Consider the following 17,691-nt stretch of genomic DNA (forward strand, 5'->3'; position numbering starts at 1 on the left):
AGACCAAGAGCTTGAAATTGACAAGTTGAAAAGAAAGTATTAAAACCTCAAAAAATTGAACATATCTGTACAAAATTAAATGCCAAAAGAGGGGAAAGAAGCTTTTCAAATTGCCTATTATGAGGTTTCTTTTAAAGTCCTCTTTTTCAGCCAGCGCAAGGACCCCCATTTCATCAACAGCAACATTAAGCCACCTTGAAAGCAAACCAGGGTTCCTCTTTAACCAAGCACGATCCAAAACCTGGTGAAAGTGGAAACCCTGGACCTCCTTCTCATACAAGCCCTGTGTAATTCAAGCACTTGCGCTATGCACCATATTTTCTTTTGCTTTAAAAAAAAGCAGTAAGTAAGTAAAAAATTGGGGTTCATCTTATACATGGAACATGGGCATCTGGGAGGGGGGTTTAAATATTTGAGCAAATGTCCAGGATTTTGGCTTGGGTGGGCTGAAGCGTTCCCTCCTGCCGCCACCTCCTCTTTCTCCTCCCTCTCTGGGCTGTGTGCTGGTGACTGGATTGCCTCCTGAAGCCCCCACTGGCTTGACCACCGGATCAAGAGCAGCTGCCGCCACCGAGAACTGCCTCAGCTACCTTTCCTCACCCTTCTTTCCTTTGTCTCTCTCTTCCCCTCTCAAACCCCCAGCCCGCTCAGTCACCACCCTCCTCAGCTAGGTTTGCTCAATGGCATGGGCCGGCGTAGAGTGGGCGCTGCCTTCCCTAGGCTCTTCCTCGGCATCCTACTCAGGCGCCTCCTTCCCCACAGCAGCCACAGCAGCAGCTACTGCCAAGAGGGAGTGTGTGGTGCTCCAGCCACTGCCTTTGCACCACCGTGCACTGCATGCGCCTCATGCTGGAAACTTTGAGGGTGACTGCCCAAAGAAAGATCAACAACTTGCTGCCACAGATCGCAGATCGGTTTGAGTATTTCAGTTTGAGTACTTCGTGGACCCGTTTGGAACGGATTAATCCACTTTCCATTATTTAAAATGGGAAAGTTCGCTTCAGGTTAGGTATGCTTCAGTTTAAGTACTCCGCGGATCGTCTGGAACGGATTAATCCACTTTCCATTATTTTAAATGGGAAAGTTCGCTTCAGGTTAGGTATGCTTCAGTTTAAGTACTCCGCGGATCGTCTGGAATGGATTAATCCACTTTCCATTACTTTCAATGGGAAAGTTCGCTTCAGGTTAAGTATGCTTCAGTTTAAGTACTCCGTGGACGGTCTGTCTGAAACGGATTAATCCACTTTCCATTACTTTCAATGGGAAAGTTCACTTCAGGTTAAGTACGCTTCAGGTTAAGTACAGACTTCCAGAACCAATTGTGTACTTAAACTGAGGTACCACTGAACATGGAAAAATACTGCAATTGATGGATGTGTTCATGTACAGTGAACCACTTTGGGCTCAAAAAGAAAAAAAGATGTATACACTGTAAATTTTAAAAACAGTTTTAAAATAAAATAAAATCCTGATACATGCTTACAGGATGAAGCACTGAATTATAGTTAGGAAACAAATAATCTGGCTAAATGCATTCCAAGCTATGCTTTACATTCCAAGCAATAAATGCCCAACTTACCACCTAGAAAAACAATGCAATACAAAAAAAAGAGTATTATCAGTTAGGATAAGCATTCCAAAGGAAAGGGAGATACAAAAGTGATGGTAAAATATTGCTTTATCAAGTTAAAGTTGGCCCTGTGCATTTTTCATACTTAGCAAAACAGGATAGAAGAAAGAAAGTGCATTTGAGATTCAGATGTCATCTAAAAATGTTGGAAATAAAAACTCCAGTTACATATCTCTCAGGCTTCACCAATGGCTAACGCTAGGTGTGTCTAAATCACCAAATCATATTGAATTTCAGTCCAGTGGTATGCAGGCAGAGGTCCAGTTGTGCAATGGGGCTCTTCTGCTCTCCAACTCCCTAGTGAAGTTTCTTGCACTCCCCGCAAAGCCCGCAAAGTATCTTGCACTCCCCGCAAAGTATCTGGGAGTTGTAGTGGGAGAAGCGAAATGCTAAAAATCACGTGGCAGCAGCAGCTTGTGCGAGCAACTTCAAAATTTGCTCATTCACAACAGCCAGATTAACAGCAAACTACTCACCTTGACAAATATTTGTGCAGTTTCAATGCTGTTCGACACCCTTTCTGTTTTCCTAGCTGTTGCTGCTACTCGGCGCCATTTCCCTTCTTCTTCGTTGTCGCCTCCGTTCTCCTCGACCTCACTTGCCCAGGTGGCTGCTTAATCCTACTGGCTGTGGCACTCCACATAATTTTGTTGATGAGCACATGTGATATCATCAAATCCGAAGTATACCATGATGTCATTCACAAAATCACATGAGTTGCCGCAGCCAATAGAATTAAATGGGAGTGTGGGCAAATGAGACAAGAGGGCGGCAACAGAAAGAAGGTGATGGAAACTTAGCTGAGAAGAGCAGCTCTGGGAAAATAGGGTTGAGTTTGCAACAGAGTCAAGCCAAAAGGCTTGCTTTTTTTTTTTTACAACCCTCTCCCCTACATCCTACCCCTTAAGAAAAGCTGTGCCCTTAAAAAAAAAACTGTGGGGCTCACCACCACTGATGGCGAGTCCCAACCACATGAAACTCTTGGGGGAATTTCTAATCCCCTGTAAAGAAATTCAGTGAAATGCCACAAATAAGAGTAGAAAAATTTGAAAGCCATTTTATACGTAGCCGTAAGTTTGTGATGAGAGCAGAAAGTTGCCAAAAGCAAGAGACCTTTTCTGGCACTCAGGGAAACAAGCACAAAATTAGGTAGCTAGTTTCAGGTTGGTTCAGGTGGGCCTCTTAGCATCTGACCTCTTCTTTACCCAGACAGCCAGAGCTCAAGTATGTGACCCTTTGCTTTCTGGCCAATGGTGATACTTGTTTTACATGCGGATTTAAAATGCAAGGCCCAGGTAGGAATTTGCACATCCATCTGATGATGCATGAACAGTTCAGCGAATGCTAGGCATGTTCTGCCACCTAGTGCCCATAAGTTATCCTGACACTGCAGCAAAGCAATGCCCCGGAAAATTACATTTTAATATTCAGGATACGTGTAGATATTTTCTCTTTCCTTTTTAACTTTAATGAAGCAAGAAGAGCGACTGCCCCATCACCCTCTATGATGTCACTAACACTGACCCAGCCTTGGCTGATGGGTAACTGTACAAACCTAATGAAAGTGAGTCACTATTCCCTTTTCAGCCACTCTCAGCTGCAAGCACTTGCCATAGTTGTGGGCAGCCAGTCAACAGTGTGACCGAGTGGCACACAACTATTGCCCCGGTCAGTTTTAACCCCACCCCAGGTAAGACACTTGAAATAAGCTTTGTACTTTTTAAAGCTCACATAAGAACATTTTTTTAAAAAAAACCTCATTTTAAAATAGTTGCTCCAAACTGTTGGGGTATATGGTTGTACGTCAGTGCCCATGGGAACTTCCTGCTAAGCACGAGAAAACAGCCGCAACAGAACTTAGGCACGTCTCCTGCAGAAATGACGCTCACACCTCTGTTGAGTTATTGACAGTTGGTTTTTTTTTTCAGAATGCAGCTAAATAAGCATGACAGAATTTGGGTTGACAGAGGTAGGACAAAGAAAAAAAACATGACCATTTGTATCTTGGATGAGAATGGCTCTGTAATATGGCTGCCAAATCTCTGAGAAGTTGCCATCTATATTTAGCCTCCCTTTGTGCACAAGCCAGGCATGCCAGGCATTCGGATTCCAAAGTGGGAGTAGTTTGTGCTGTGAGGATGATTTACAAGCCCTGCTTGCATGGGGCCTGAACTGTCTGGCAGGCCAGACATCAGCTCCCTATACAACTGGGGTCAAGAGGCTTTTCAGGCACATCATCCTAAGTAAGTAGGGTTGCTAGACTCAATAGAGGACAGGACTTTTGTGCCTTTAATTGCCCTGCTTTCTTTTGAGTCTGGAAACCTTAAAGAGAAACCAGCAGACCCTTTGTTTAATTTCCAAGCAAAGGGTCTGCTGGTTTCTCTTTAAGGTTTCCAGACTCAAAAGAGAGCGGGGCAATTAAGGGCACAGAAGTCCTGTCCTCTATTGAGTCTGGCAACACTATAAGTAAGGGAATTAGGTGATCAAGGAGAGCCCATCCCAATCTACTCCTTGCCTTGCATCTTTCAGGGTCTCCTGAAATCCAATAGTCTGGGAGATTTCCCAGTGCCTGAAATCTGGCTGGTCCACTGTGCTTGTGAAACTGTTCTTTTACGTGCCTTCCTGTTATAAGCTACTGGGTTTCCAGACTTGCCAATTCACTGCATCCAGCCTGGCCCTCTTTCTTATGGGACGCCGGGCCCGGCTCTAGGTGTACTCCCGGTGGCGCGGGGCGCCAGGCCGGCAGGGGGGGGCACTGCGTGACGAAGCCGCGTGGAAGCCGTGCTGCGCTCTGCGAGGGCGGGGGCACCGGAGTGATCTCCACGCCTCAGCCAGGGCGCCCGACCTGCTCGAGACGGCCCTGTGGGACGCATTCATATTGGTTTGGGCTCCCTTGCCAATTTCACAAGCTCTTCACAATTGCCTTCCACCTCTGCTAATGTCACCTGAAATCTTTTGGGCTGCTTCAACCCGACCCTGCGAGGACTTAAGCAGTTAGTACTGAACAGCAACAAGCATATTGAAAGAGCAGTTCAAAATTTCTGAGCAAACAGGACAATTTGCAGTATACTCACATGGCCGTGGAGGTCAGTGTTCAGCAGCATGATTGCGCACGTGAGGCAATGGACTCCATCTGTAGGGAGGGAAAACACCCCAAGCATGACACACAGAAAGTCACACAGGCAGGTGGGGTGGGGGAGAGAAATCACACTTCCCACTACTCACATCTGCTTATGAAAGAATGATTCATGTTGAGTTGGGACCCCCTGAAGCCTAATTAACACTCCCGTCTTCTTCCAAAAGCAATTTGCTTATAAAGAAATGCATGACATTAATCAAGAGAGACGTCTCATGAGATGAAGTCATAAGGGTTGGTAGGGAGGAAGGGAGAAACAACTAGCCCAATTTTTTCCTTTTTTTGGAGAGGGGGAAGGTGAAACTTCCTAAAGTTTAGGACCCAAACAACACTTTGAAGAAAAGCTCCACAAATGTCAAAGATCCGTGAATATCAACCTCAAGCCATGTAAGCTGACCTTCCAAAGGTTTTGTCTGACTTTTTACAATCCAATCTACAGTCCAGTTAAGCCAATGGTTTTAACCAAATTCAGTCTCACTGAAGTCATTGTCCCCAACACCAGACTAGCCCAAATTCAATGTAAAAGGATTGGCCCTTTTTATACCTTCCACAACACCCCCACCCCCGCAGAACACCCACAGGGTGCCACCTCTTTCTGTTCCTGCCCCACATTAAATTCCTGTATTTAAACCTTGCTGTTGTTGTTTAGTCGATTAGTCATGTCCGACTCTTCATGACCCCATGGAGCAGAGCATGTCAGGCACTCCAGTCTTCCACTGCCTCCCTGTCTTTAAACCTACATCATCACAAAAGCCATTAACTAAATTCCTTAATCAACACTCCTCCAATAGAAACTAAAGAAGCCTATGTAACTGCACTTGTTCATCTTGTTACCTTTGCCTTTCCTTTTCATTCTCCAGTTTTGCTCCCCCAATGACAACATTAAATCACAGGATGCTTGGGGTGGGGGTGGGGGGTCTGCCTAATTTTATAAAGCAAATGCACAAAGGAGGGGGAATAATTGGAGAAGAAAATAAGTGCCTTGTTCCATCAGCTCAGCGCTGCCTCCAAAGTGGCTGGACATATTTATTTTTTAATGTCTTATTGGTTGTTTATTACATTTATACACCACCTTTTTCTCCAGGGAGCTCAAAGTAGTAAACGTGGCTCTCCAGCTCCCCATTTTATCCTCACAACAACTCTGTGAGGTAGGTAGGTTATGTTGAGAGACAGTGCCTGGCACAAGTGGGGAAGCTCCTAAGCAGGGCACATCAATAACAGTCACCCCATGTTGTTTATTTCCAGCATCTAGAAATGAGAGACAAACTGCCTCTGGAGCTACATGTTATAGATCATTAGTGCTCACTACTGTTTCCTTCAGAGATTACTGCAACAATTTACAGATAAATAGTCTGTGGGTATCCCAATACTGTACTGTAGGACTTGTGAAACCAAGGTGTGAATGTGATCAGTACCTGGATAAGAGTCCATGGGGGCAAAGGAAAGTGGGATATGCTTTTGATAGTAATGTAGGATAGATAAAAGGTAAGGGTAAAGGACCCCTGGACGGTTAAGTCCAGTCAAAGGCGACTATGGTGTTGTGGCGCTCATCTCGCTTTCAGGCTGAGGGAGCCGGCATTTGTTCATAGACAGCTTTCCGGGTCATGTGGCCAGCATGACTAAACCGCTTCTGGCACAATGGGAGACCGTGACGGAAACCAGAACGCATGGAAACGCTGTTTACCTTCCCGCCGGAGCAGTACCTATTTATCTACTTGCACTAATGTGCTTTTGAACTGCTAGCTTGGCAAGAGCTGCGACAGAGCAACGGGAGCTCATCCCGTCACAGGGATTTGAACTGCTGACCTTCTGATCAGCAAGCCCAAGAGTTAAGTGGTTTAGACCACTGCGCCACCTGCGTCCCTGGTAATGTAGGATAGGCTACAGATAAATGGAGATCAACATTGCCTTTGGCATATCCTCATCACCACCTATACTGAATAGCAGAGCAAAGCAGGAGCAGGGAATGGAGGGTCAGAGATCAGCCAAAGGACAGCCAGAGTGGCAGAAGAGAGACAGGTAAGATGGGACCAGAAAGGCTCAGGAAAGCCTTTGGTGGCAAAGGAGGAGAGAGAAGTGAGACAAGATATAATGCTTCATGGACAGTATAGCATTTCTATAGTGCTTTAGGGTGTTAATTTTATCTCAGGTAGGTAGCCGTGTTGGTCTGACGTAGTCGAAACAAAATTAAAAAATTCCTTCCAGTAGCACCTTAGAGACCAACTAAGTTTGTCATTGGTATGAGCTTTCGTGTGCATGCACACTTCTTCAGATACACTGAAACAGAAGTCACCAGACCCTTATATATAGTGAGAGGGTGGGGAGGGGTATTACTCAGAAGGGTGGTAGGTATGGGTGATTGACTGATAGGTGTGGTAAACCTGTTGATGACTGTTAATGACTGCAAACTTAAAACCATGGAGAGACCTGGTCTGAATAAAGACATTGGATTCTTATCTCATTATAAATGATAAAGCTATATTTAGCCATCTCACCCCTTGTTTTTCCCCGTAAGACCTATTGCAGTCGTTAACAGTCGTCAACAGGTTTACCACACCTATCAGTCAATCACCCATTCCCACCACCCTTCTGAGTAATACCCCTCCCCACCCTCTCACAATATATAAAGGTCTGGTGATTTCTGTTTCAGTGTATCTGAAGAAGTGTGCATGCGGCCTCGGTCCAGTATACCTGAAGGAGCGTCTTCACCTCCATCGTTCTGCCCGGACACTGAGATCCAGCGCCGAGGGGCTTCTGGCGGTTCCCTCGCTGCGAGAAGCCAAGTTACAGGGAACCAGGCAGAGGGCCTTCTTGGTAGTGGCACCCGCCCTGTGGAACGCCCTCCCACCAGATGTCAAAGAGAAAAACAACTACCAAGCTTTTAGAGGACATCTGAAGGCAGCCCTGTTTAGGGAAGCTTTTAATGTTTAATAGATTATTGTATTTTAATATTTCTGTTGGAAGCCGCCCAGAGGGGCTGGGGAAACCCAGCCAGATGGGCGGGATATAAATAATAAATTCTTATTCTTATGCACACGAAAGCTCATACCAATGACAAACTTAGTTGGTCTCTAAGGTGCTACTGGAAGGAATTTTTTATTTTTCTCAGTAAGTCTTGTGAGGCAGACCAGTACTATTACTATCGTTGTTGCTGCTGCTGCTGCTGTTTACCCACTACAGGCGTGGGGAGTGGGGAGATTCAATTGGATTTGATTAGAGTCCTGCACTGAGTTCATAGTAGAGGCAAGTTTTAAATGTGGCTCTTTGTTCAGCTTTTTAGCTCAGACTGCATGTGACAGTGACTGAAACACATCTAGAGGTTTGGGTGTGCTCCCTTAGGTCACCTGTACAACAAATGGCTGCAATGAGGCACAAAATCAGGTGGTGCAGAACCTGTCCACACCTGCTGATTATATGCTGCACAGTCCAACCACCCTGGTACTTTTTTGCTCCATTGAACCTAGCTGGGACAAAAGCACCTGAGACCAAGGAGCTACATACAGGGCAAAAGCACAGGGGCAGGGGCAGAGTTCAGCACACACTAGCAGCCCACCTCTTTAAAATACATTCCTCGTAGAGAGAGAAAGAAGCTGGTCCACACACATACATCAAGGAATGTGGCAGAAGATATGGAGCTGTGAGCAGGAGACAAGGGCATTCAACACCCAAATATTATGTATTATTATTAATCATTTCCCAAGCCAGAGCTCTTCAGATGCTGGCTGGGATTGCTGTAGCCCAAAACATCTAGAGGGCATCAGGCTGGGGGTGGCTGCTATCCAGGTATCTCCCTCCTGTAAATGGAACTACCTAACACTAATCCTAACCAATTCTTGAACCTGACAACAAATAGCATATTCTATCTTGCCTTATTGCTTTGAGTTTACTAGGTTTCCTTTGTTCCCCGACTAAATCTCAAAAGGCTGGAGTGACTCAGTTGCAGTCACAGTGGCCGTTTGATCTGACAAGTGCCAAAGTCAAACTGTGGCCTTCAGTGTGTTTACGCTTCGCTGGGAAATTGTTCTAATTTTACTGGGAATTGCTTTGAATGGGTGTGTTTGTTTCCCCTTGACTTTGTTGTCTTTCCTGCATTATTATCTTTGCATTACTGTGGTGTTGTTTTAATTTTTCTACTGTTGCTAGCCACCTTGAATTCTGCCTGAGGGAAGGTAGGAATGGAAATGTTTTAAAAGCAATGGAGGTAAAATTACCTTGTGTGGAAATGGCATTTGGGTTGCACTGGTAGTATCTGTTGGAGAAATGAACTAAAACTCGCTCTCTTTCCTGAGTTTCTCCAATAAGAGAAAAGGCTTTGAAGAATGTCCTGAGAAAAAATGTAAAAAGAGGAGGGGGGGAGTTAAACCAGCCTTTAAAGAGTCAAGTCAAGTCATTTTACTACAGTCAATGACCAGAAATTTCTGTAGCCTTTAAAGATGTTTGTACTGAGGTTGGAAACAGAGGACAGCATTTTCAGAGAAATGAATATGGTTCAAAAGAGCAACCACACATTATCCAACTTTTGTAAAGTGAAAAGGTAAAGGACTCCTGGACGGTTAAGTCCAGTCGAAAATCAACTACAGGATGCAGCGCTAGTCTCCACTTTCAGGCCGAGGGAGCTGGCATTTGTCCACAGACAGCTTTCTGGGTCGTGTGGCCAGCATGACTGAAGTGCTTCTGGTGCAACAGAACTCTGTGACGGAAGACAGAGCGCATGGAAACGCCATTTACCTTCCTGCCACAGTGGTACCTATTCATCTACTTGCACTGGTATGCTCCCACTTTTACCCCAACCTTGTCAAACAAATATTGCAGGTTTTTAATATTGTTCCAAAAACTTGTAGAAGCTGTTTCAGCAGAGGAAACAGTGGGAGAAAAATTAGATATATAAACACAATGGAATGTACTATCTCTCTCAAACCACTTTTAAAAAACTGCTACCTGTTTCCAGCCTCAGAATGTGATGCTTCTCAATAAATGTGTTGCAGTAAGCGGGGTGGGGGAGGCAAAGGAAAAAACAACCCCAATACAACCCCCACAAAAATGAGAGATTGTGTAAACCACTGTTACACTTCTTGCACCCCAGACATTTGAGGGATGGGGCTAGGACTGGCTGTGGTTACTTTTTCTCCAAATGTAGTCCTATCTTTCTTGCACACACTTAGGGCATGCTGGGTGCTGAGCTTCCTTTAAATCTTCCTTCCAGTAGAGAGAACACACTGTTCAGATACACATTCCTAAATCCAGCTAATCCAAATAGCTGTATATTTTTTAAGGTAACACAGCTGCTAGGGTCTCTCATCTCCCCTCCCTATATATATTTCATAAGAGATCTTGTTACATCTTGTCTCCCTCAGTCTTTAGATCACACAATGGCAAGCCTTTCCAAATTTGCTATTATTCTCTCCCTTCCCCATTTCTTTTTCCCTTTCTTAAAAAGATAAAGCTCATTTGGGGTTCAGGAAGGTGTTTCATGGGTTTCAAGTCTTCACCAGTCAAGAATTACAAAGCACAGAGAATGCAGACCTATCTGTGGTTTCTTTAAAAAAGCAAAGAGGGACTGACAGATCATGTCTGCCAGATTCCAGCTCCTGCTCATTTCTGACCATTCTGCTCCAAGCCCCAGCTTGGATAAGAAATGCATACGCAGGGAAGGAATCATAGCTCAGTCATAAGAAACACACTCTGCATTTACAAACCCCCAAGTTCAATACCTGCCATGCAAACCTGGGGGCTTCCCGATAACCAAGAGATGGGAAGGTCAGAGGGTCGACAAATAGTCCATGCATAGATGCAAAACACTAGAATCCATGCTGGTGCCTTGCCAGGTCTGGATTATGGGCTAGCAAGGCCTAGGTGTGCAGGATTATGCATTATATTCAATGCATGTAGGCATGTCAGGCCAGAGTGGGAAGAGGCTTGTTGCTGCTGGGTGGGTCAGGGGCAATCGTGCCAACCCACCTTAGAGTGAGAAGGCACACCTTAAAAAGGGGAGAACATATAGGATTATCAGTGGATGAGACACAACCCAGGAAAAGACACCGAGATTTCCTACCTGAGTGAGTGATCCAAAGACATGCCTGTGAAATCAAAGAACTTGAGGTATTCCTCAGCGACAAGTTTGCTGAACTCATTGCTTAAGACACAGGAAAAGAAAGAAGAAAAAGAAACAAGCCACATTAGTAAAAAGTGAACTTTTCATTTTTTAAAAAAATCATTCTGCAGATGCAACATGAACACCCTTTGAGATAGAAAGCCAGATCCTTACTTTTTCCCCAAGTGCTTCGCTACATCAGACCGCTTGAATCGATCCAGATGATATAGGCGCTTTGCCAGCCTCCGGGCTGCTTCCACATTGCCGCTGGTGGTCCCATTGATGAAGTCGTGACCCAGGTTTTCGTGGCCATCTTTCTCCAGGAAATCGTTGCTTCCCATGTCCCCTACGGCATCTGGCGCCGTTGTACATTCCAATCTTGCATTGCTATGAAACAAACGGGAATATTAAGGGAACTGGGGAGGGGAATATCCTTTTTAACAGCAAAAGAAGTCTACATCAAACAATAAGCAAGGGTTGTCCCAATAGTCTTTAAATATCTGTTTGCGTTCTATCCTGTTAAGTCACTTTGAGACTTTCTGGTTTTGTTTTGTTTTGCATAAAGCAAACTAATACAATAAGAAAAAGTTTGCATGCTAATAGTGAGGATAATTCTAGACAATTCCCTGTTTAGGACACAGGTAGCAGTTTCTTCACTTGAGCTTCCTTTGCCCTTCCTCAAATTCTGGTTATATTTGTCAACCACTGAAGGCCATTCTAATAGCACCTAGTATGGGCGAGTTATATCAAACCATGGCCCTTATTCAACTTTGGCACCGATCTTATCATACCTGTTCAATCTCCCATTAGAGCCATCCACGTCACCGGCTTGTTCATGTTTTCTCATTCCTCCAAAACAAAGATTAAGCACTGGGCACACACACAGTGTGCCCATGTACTGGCAATACGCAGTGCTCTCTCTTCAGGGAGGCGAGCTAGGAGATCCCCTCTCGTTAGTTTATAGGAAACCCAAATTGGTACTGGTGTGCACCAGGAAGTTCAGAGAAGGGGGGAAAGGTCTCTATCATTGCCATGTCAAGATGGCTGAAATCTATGTCTGCCATGCACCCCCCCCACATGACTTGAGGAAATTCCTCTGGACATTCCAGACGGGTGGCATTCTGCAGAAATTACATCACAAGGAATTCTGTTCCATAGTGGGTGTGACTTATTTGGACACGCTTGTGTAAGTGACATCTAAAGGCCCAGACCAATGCAAGACCATGGGGGGGGCAGCAATGCTCACCTGACCACTCAACAGCTGAGCCATTGGAATCATAGAATTGTAGATTTAGAAGGGACCCTGATGACAACCTAGTCCTAACCCCTACATTGACGCGGGTGGCACTGTGGTCTAAACCACAGAGCCTAGGGCTTGCCGATCAGAAGGTCGGCAGTTCGAATCCCCGCGACAGGGTGAGCTCTGTGGCGGAATAGTGCCTGATGATGATTCCAGTTCATCATGGGTTAATCTATCACTCCCATTATAGGCAGGTGTTCCTTGGGAGGCGGAGCTAGAGGGCATTCTAAATGGCAGTTGGCAGTTGGGAGTTGGCAGTTGGAGAGTAGAGTGTTAGAGAGGGATGCAGGAGCTGTAGTAACAAGTCTGTGTTAAATAAAAAGAAGATATGTGCTTTTAAGAAGCAAAGAAATTCATGTTTATAAGTTAAATAATAAAGTTAAATGTGCTTAAACATTCACTGACTCAGCAGTGTCTCAGTACCTTCAGAGGTGTGACAAAGAGGGGAGAACAAAGCCTTCCTGGGGAAGAGGAAACTGTTTGCTTTTTCTCCTGTCATACAAAGGGCTGGTTAGCGAAGCCGAAGGAGTCACATAGTTGCCTAAGGGAGAGGCACACTGTAGCAGTAGGGATACATGGGAGGAACATCCCACTGGTGGCAATAGGTTTCGAACGCAGCGCCTGAGGTACTCTGGAGACAAGTCCAATTTGGACACTCGAGGTTTTTTCTCCTGTTTGTAGAGAAGCACAGGGAGAGCCTCTGATGCTAAAGCAGTGAGGGGGGGATCCATCACAAGCTCCTGTTGTTCGGTCCCAGCTCCTGCCAACCTAGCAGTTCGAAAGTACATCAAAGTGCTCCGGCAGGAAGGTGAACGGCATTTCCGTGAGCTGCTCTGGTTCGCCAGAAGCGGCTTAGTCATGTTGGCCACATGACCCAGAAGCTGTCTGCAGACAAACGCCGGCTCCCTCTGGTTATAGAGCAAGATGAGCGCGCAACCCGAGAGTCGTCCGCGACTAGACCCAACGGTCGGGGTACCTTTACCTTTTAACCCCTACATCACAGGAATCTCAACTACATGACAGGTGGCCATTCAACCTCTGCCAAAAAAACCTCCAAGGGGGTGTGTTCCTCTATCAAACAGCTTTTACTGCCAGAAAGTTCTTCCGGATGTTTAGCTGGAATCTCCTTTCCCTTACAATCTTCTGCTGTTTGGTGATAACTTTTCTCTTCCAGCATATATTTTCTGTGGTGAACTTACCATGAAATCACATTATTTTATTTGACGCAAGCAATGCCAATATGCACACACATTAGAAGGGTAGTCTACAAATTTTCAAATAAATATACATACACTGTGGAAATCATTTAAACTATTCCTTTTTGTTTTGAGAATACTCTCTAGCATGGCACACTGGATCTGAACTTTAGAGGCCTGCATTCAAAGTTTCTGGGCAAAGCTCTATTTTCTCTACCTACATCACAAGGTTGTTGTATGTATAAATAAGGGGCACACTACCCTGAGCTCCTTGGGCAAAATGTGGAATGCAAGTATGATAAAATAAGGGATGGGGGAAAGCCCACAGTGAGAGAACTGGAACGCCTCGCATAAATTTGTATTTCTGAATATAAATACATCTAACCCAGCTTTCCATTTCTAACAGGAATCCAACAGATGCTTCTGGGAATCTCACAAGCAGGATGTGAGTTCTAGGGAGTCTGGTTACTTACCAGGCACCTTGGTGTTTATATCTATAATCCAGGACTGGGAAAATGTTTGGAATTCCTGGGAGGTAGCAATGCATAGAAAACCCACACCGACACATTCCTAGGGGCCAGCATCAAATATCTAGGTGCCTCGTAGCACCAAATGCAAAAGAATAACAACAACGAAAAGTCTGCCACCTGTTCATATGGGCTGACAGGCTGCAACGCTTGTAAAGCGGCCTGAAAAACATGCCTTTGTTGCCGCCGCGGCCACTATAGCACTGTGTGGCCATCGCTCAGTGTTGCTGCCAGGAGCCAGGCGCTTGGATTACGGCCAGCAATAACAGAATACACATTTGCATTGTCCCAGGAATCAGCCCACACAGAATAAATAAATGAGTGGATTTGCATTTTGGCTAACTGAGATGCTATTTGCAATGCTGCAAAAATGCCCATGAAGATACGATTATTTCAGGTTGGCTTCTTCATTGCTGGAGTGCCTGAGAATTGAAGTGGGTATGGAAGAGCTCATTTGTCTTACACTTCAGCCTGGTGGAAGAATGAAGGGCAGATTCAGATTTGGAACTGCTTCTCTCCGCTTCTCGGTGGAGTGGAGAAGAAATGGAGTGGGGGTTGGACTAGATGAACCCTGGGGTCCCTTCCAACTCTACAATTCTATGATCCTACTACGCCTCTGTACTCAACCAGAAAGAGACAGAAGCAACAGAGTAGTAAAGGAGTTTTTTGCCCATTTGGCAGAGTGAATAGAAACCAATACGGAAGACTAGCCCATATGGAACTCTTTGATAACTGGATGCTAGCATGTCCAGTCCTGAATGTGTATATTTACTTCCTAGTATAGATGTGTATACAGACCATAGCTGTCAAGTTTTCCCTTTTCTTGTGAGGAAGCCTATTCAGCATGAGGGAATTTCCCTTTTAAAAAGGGAGAACTTGATAGCTATGATACAGACATGTGTCCTTGATAACCCCCTCCCTTGCTTTCCCCTGTTCTGGGGACACATCATCTTTGAAAAAAATGTTATAAAACAAGGTGGAAAGGCTGGATAAAAAGTGTTAAAGGCATCTTTATAAAAATTTAATTACAGTAAAAAAAAAATGCTGAAAAAAACTAAAAACAACTGCTGATCCCCTCAAAGTTTTAGACATCCAGATTTTTAATCAGTGGCCAGGTCAAAGCTTGCAACCATCTAGCTCTGCATCTTTGCCTTCCAAAAATTGTGTAGTATTTCCCCCTCACAATCAGTCAACGCATAGTGTTATGAAGGACAGTTCTCTCTCTCTTTGTTTGTTTATTTTTTGTTTCATTTTTTTGGATTGGTCTGAAAAACATCTGAATGCCTCTGATCAGTGTGAATATTCTCAGAACAGCTCTCATGGCAAAAATAAAGTTCTGCTTTCAAAATGATGAACTTGAAACTTGTTTCATATAAAAGATTGAAAGAACACACCCTGCAATTTATCTTTAGTTGCAAATATCCTACCAACAGTTGCAGCATACAGATAGAACACCATATGCGTAAGAATGTCGCATGTGACAATCAACATGACAGACTGAGGAGACTTCTGCATAGGGTGGGAATTTATCAGATGCTAAGCAATGATTTCTTTGTTAATTAACTTTTTATCTTGAAAAAAGAATCAAGACAGTAAACAAATCCCCACTCTCAGTATTTGATAAACTGCATTACCCTGCATTAACCTGGCTTACACATCATTCGCTGCTGCACTTTGAAGTCCTACATCAGAAAGGCCTTCAAAAGGTATGCTTTGAAGCAGCTCACGCTTCTGTGATAGGAGTGACCCAGCTGCTCCCACACACAACTCCAGAATAATGCTGCAAAGTCCCTCTGCGCCAATCAGCCTAGGAACAGAACTTCTGTGCCATTCATTCACTTACTCAGTGGAAATCTGCCAAGGAACCATGAAAAAAGGCAATGACAAGGAGGGGACAGGGAGGGAGAGAGGAAAGAACAGCACCAACCTGCTGAACTCAGCACACTGCAAAGGAACAGTTAATAGGTTTCCTTTAAAATAACTTACGCATTCTGGCTTACAAAGCATTCTCATTCGCAGCTGAAAAGCCTCAAGTCTAATAGGAAGCAAGCTGAGTTGCTATAGTGAAGTGTCTGTGTCTCAGGCTAAGCAAACCTACCTCAAAGGGTTGTTTGTAAGGCTCAAAGGTTGCCTACTGTATGCTGCTGCAGAAAAAAGCAGGCTAAATCTGAGGTGGACAGATTTAACTTAACTCCTTATTGCTGTGTTTCCAGCATTCTGGTAGCTGGGGCACATCTGTGTTTTTTGTTTTGTTTTTGTTTTGTTTTGTTTTTTTATTGTTGGTACACTACACTCTTATAGGCAACGTGTTTGCTTTTAGGGTGCATGTTTAAATAATGTTGCCAATATAAAGTCTTACCTGTATTGCAATATTTCAAATGGTAACTTAGATAATTTGGGCACTGAACCTGATGAAACACACAGCAGAATTACCTGCACTAAGAGGAGACAATTGGGATAAGCAGCGCCTCTTGGGATCCCTTCATTATTTAACACAATCTAGGCCCAAAATGCAAGATCTTCACGCTCCCTCCCTTATAGTCGCTTTTAACTGTTTGTCTCTGTTTCTATCTTTTTAAATATGCATGATATAATCAACTTTCAATGACTAGTTTTTATTCCTTACCTGTTTTAAGCCTTGGTCCTATATACCTGAAGGAGCGCCTCCACCCCCATCGTTCAGCCCGGACACTGACATCCAGCGCCGAGGGCCTTCTGGCGGTTCCCTCACTGCGAGAAGCAAAGCTACAGGGAACCAGGCAGAGGGCCTTCTCGGTAGTGGCACCCGCCCTGTGGAACGCCCTTCCATAGGAGGTCAAGGAGATAAACAACTATCTGACATTTAGAAAACACCTAAAGGGAGCCCTGTTTAGGGAAGTTTTTAATCTGTGATATTTTAATGTATTTTAATGTGTGTTGGAAGCCGCCCAGAGTGGCGGGCGGGACCTGGCCAGATGGGCGGGGTATATTATTATTATTATTATTATTATTATTATTATTATTATGTTCAGTTTATCCGTATGTTTTATTTTATGCTGGTCTGTGGCTGAAATAACATTTGATACTAACCTACTTATTTCCCACAGCACTTATCTGACTCTGTCAAGTCATACTAAGGCAGGCACCCCCAAACTTCGGCCCTCCAGATGTTTTGGACTACAATTCCCATCTTCCCCGACCAATGGTCCTGTTAGCTAGGGATCATGGGAGTTGTAGGCCAAAACATCTGGAGGGCCGCAGTTTGGGGATGCCTGTACTAAGGTGTGCTGGTGCACAGCTGAGGAATGTCTGCTTTGCTGTAGCCCAAGAGCATCATGGACTCACTACGCCAACATAGAATCATAGAGTTGGAAGAGACAACATCCTCTTCCCTTCCTCTGCTTTCTCTCTGACAAATATATATATGTAAACATTTTAAAGCACTGGTTTCAATTAGCAGCCAGCAAGTAAAACAGGAGAAAATCCTCAATCAATGTGCAGATTACTTATTTATATTTCTGGCGGTTCCCTCACTGCAAGAAGTAAAGTTACAGGGAACCAGGCAGAGGGCCTTCTCAGTAGTGGCACCCTGCTCTGTGGAACGCCCTCCCTTCATATGTCAAACAGATAAACAACTATACGACTTTTAGAAGACACCTGAAGGCAGCCTTGTACAGGGAAGTTTTTAATGTTTGAGGTTTTATCATGTTTTTAACATTTTGTTGGGAGCTGCCCAGAGTGGCAGGTACTCTGTTACATCCAGGTACATCTATAAAGTCCAGCCACACACTCTCAAGCACCTTAGTGGGTGTCCAGATTAGTGGACCCAAAG

At 44.5% G+C, this 17,691-nt stretch overlaps 1 protein-coding gene across 7 annotated transcripts in view; it reads right to left on the reverse strand.

Annotated features, from left to right (window-relative positions):
- Window positions 1–17,691, reverse strand: part of PSD3 (pleckstrin and Sec7 domain containing 3) — a 151,606-nt gene that overhangs the window by 86,267 nt on the left and 47,648 nt on the right. For 6 of the 7 annotated variants that reach the window (XM_035140671.3, XM_035140672.3, XM_060268939.2 and 3 more), the window contains 4 exons: window positions 11,032–11,244; window positions 10,819–10,899; window positions 8,978–9,090; window positions 4,705–4,763 (listed from right to left, as the gene is read on the reverse strand). In XM_035140671.3, the coding sequence (XP_034996562.3) occupies window positions 4,705–4,763; window positions 8,978–9,090; window positions 10,819–10,899; window positions 11,032–11,244 (466 nt within the window). Of the gene's footprint in view, window positions 1–4,704; window positions 4,764–8,977; window positions 9,091–10,818; window positions 10,900–11,031; window positions 11,245–15,534; window positions 15,735–17,691 lie in introns of all 7 variants that reach the window. The other variant, XM_088658980.1, reaches the window with a different exon arrangement.

Source organism: Zootoca vivipara, chromosome 15 (assembly GCF_965207765.1).
Source record: "Zootoca vivipara chromosome 15, rZooViv2.hap1.1, whole genome shotgun sequence".
Taxonomy (NCBI): Eukaryota; Metazoa; Chordata; class Lepidosauria; order Squamata; family Lacertidae; genus Zootoca; species Zootoca vivipara.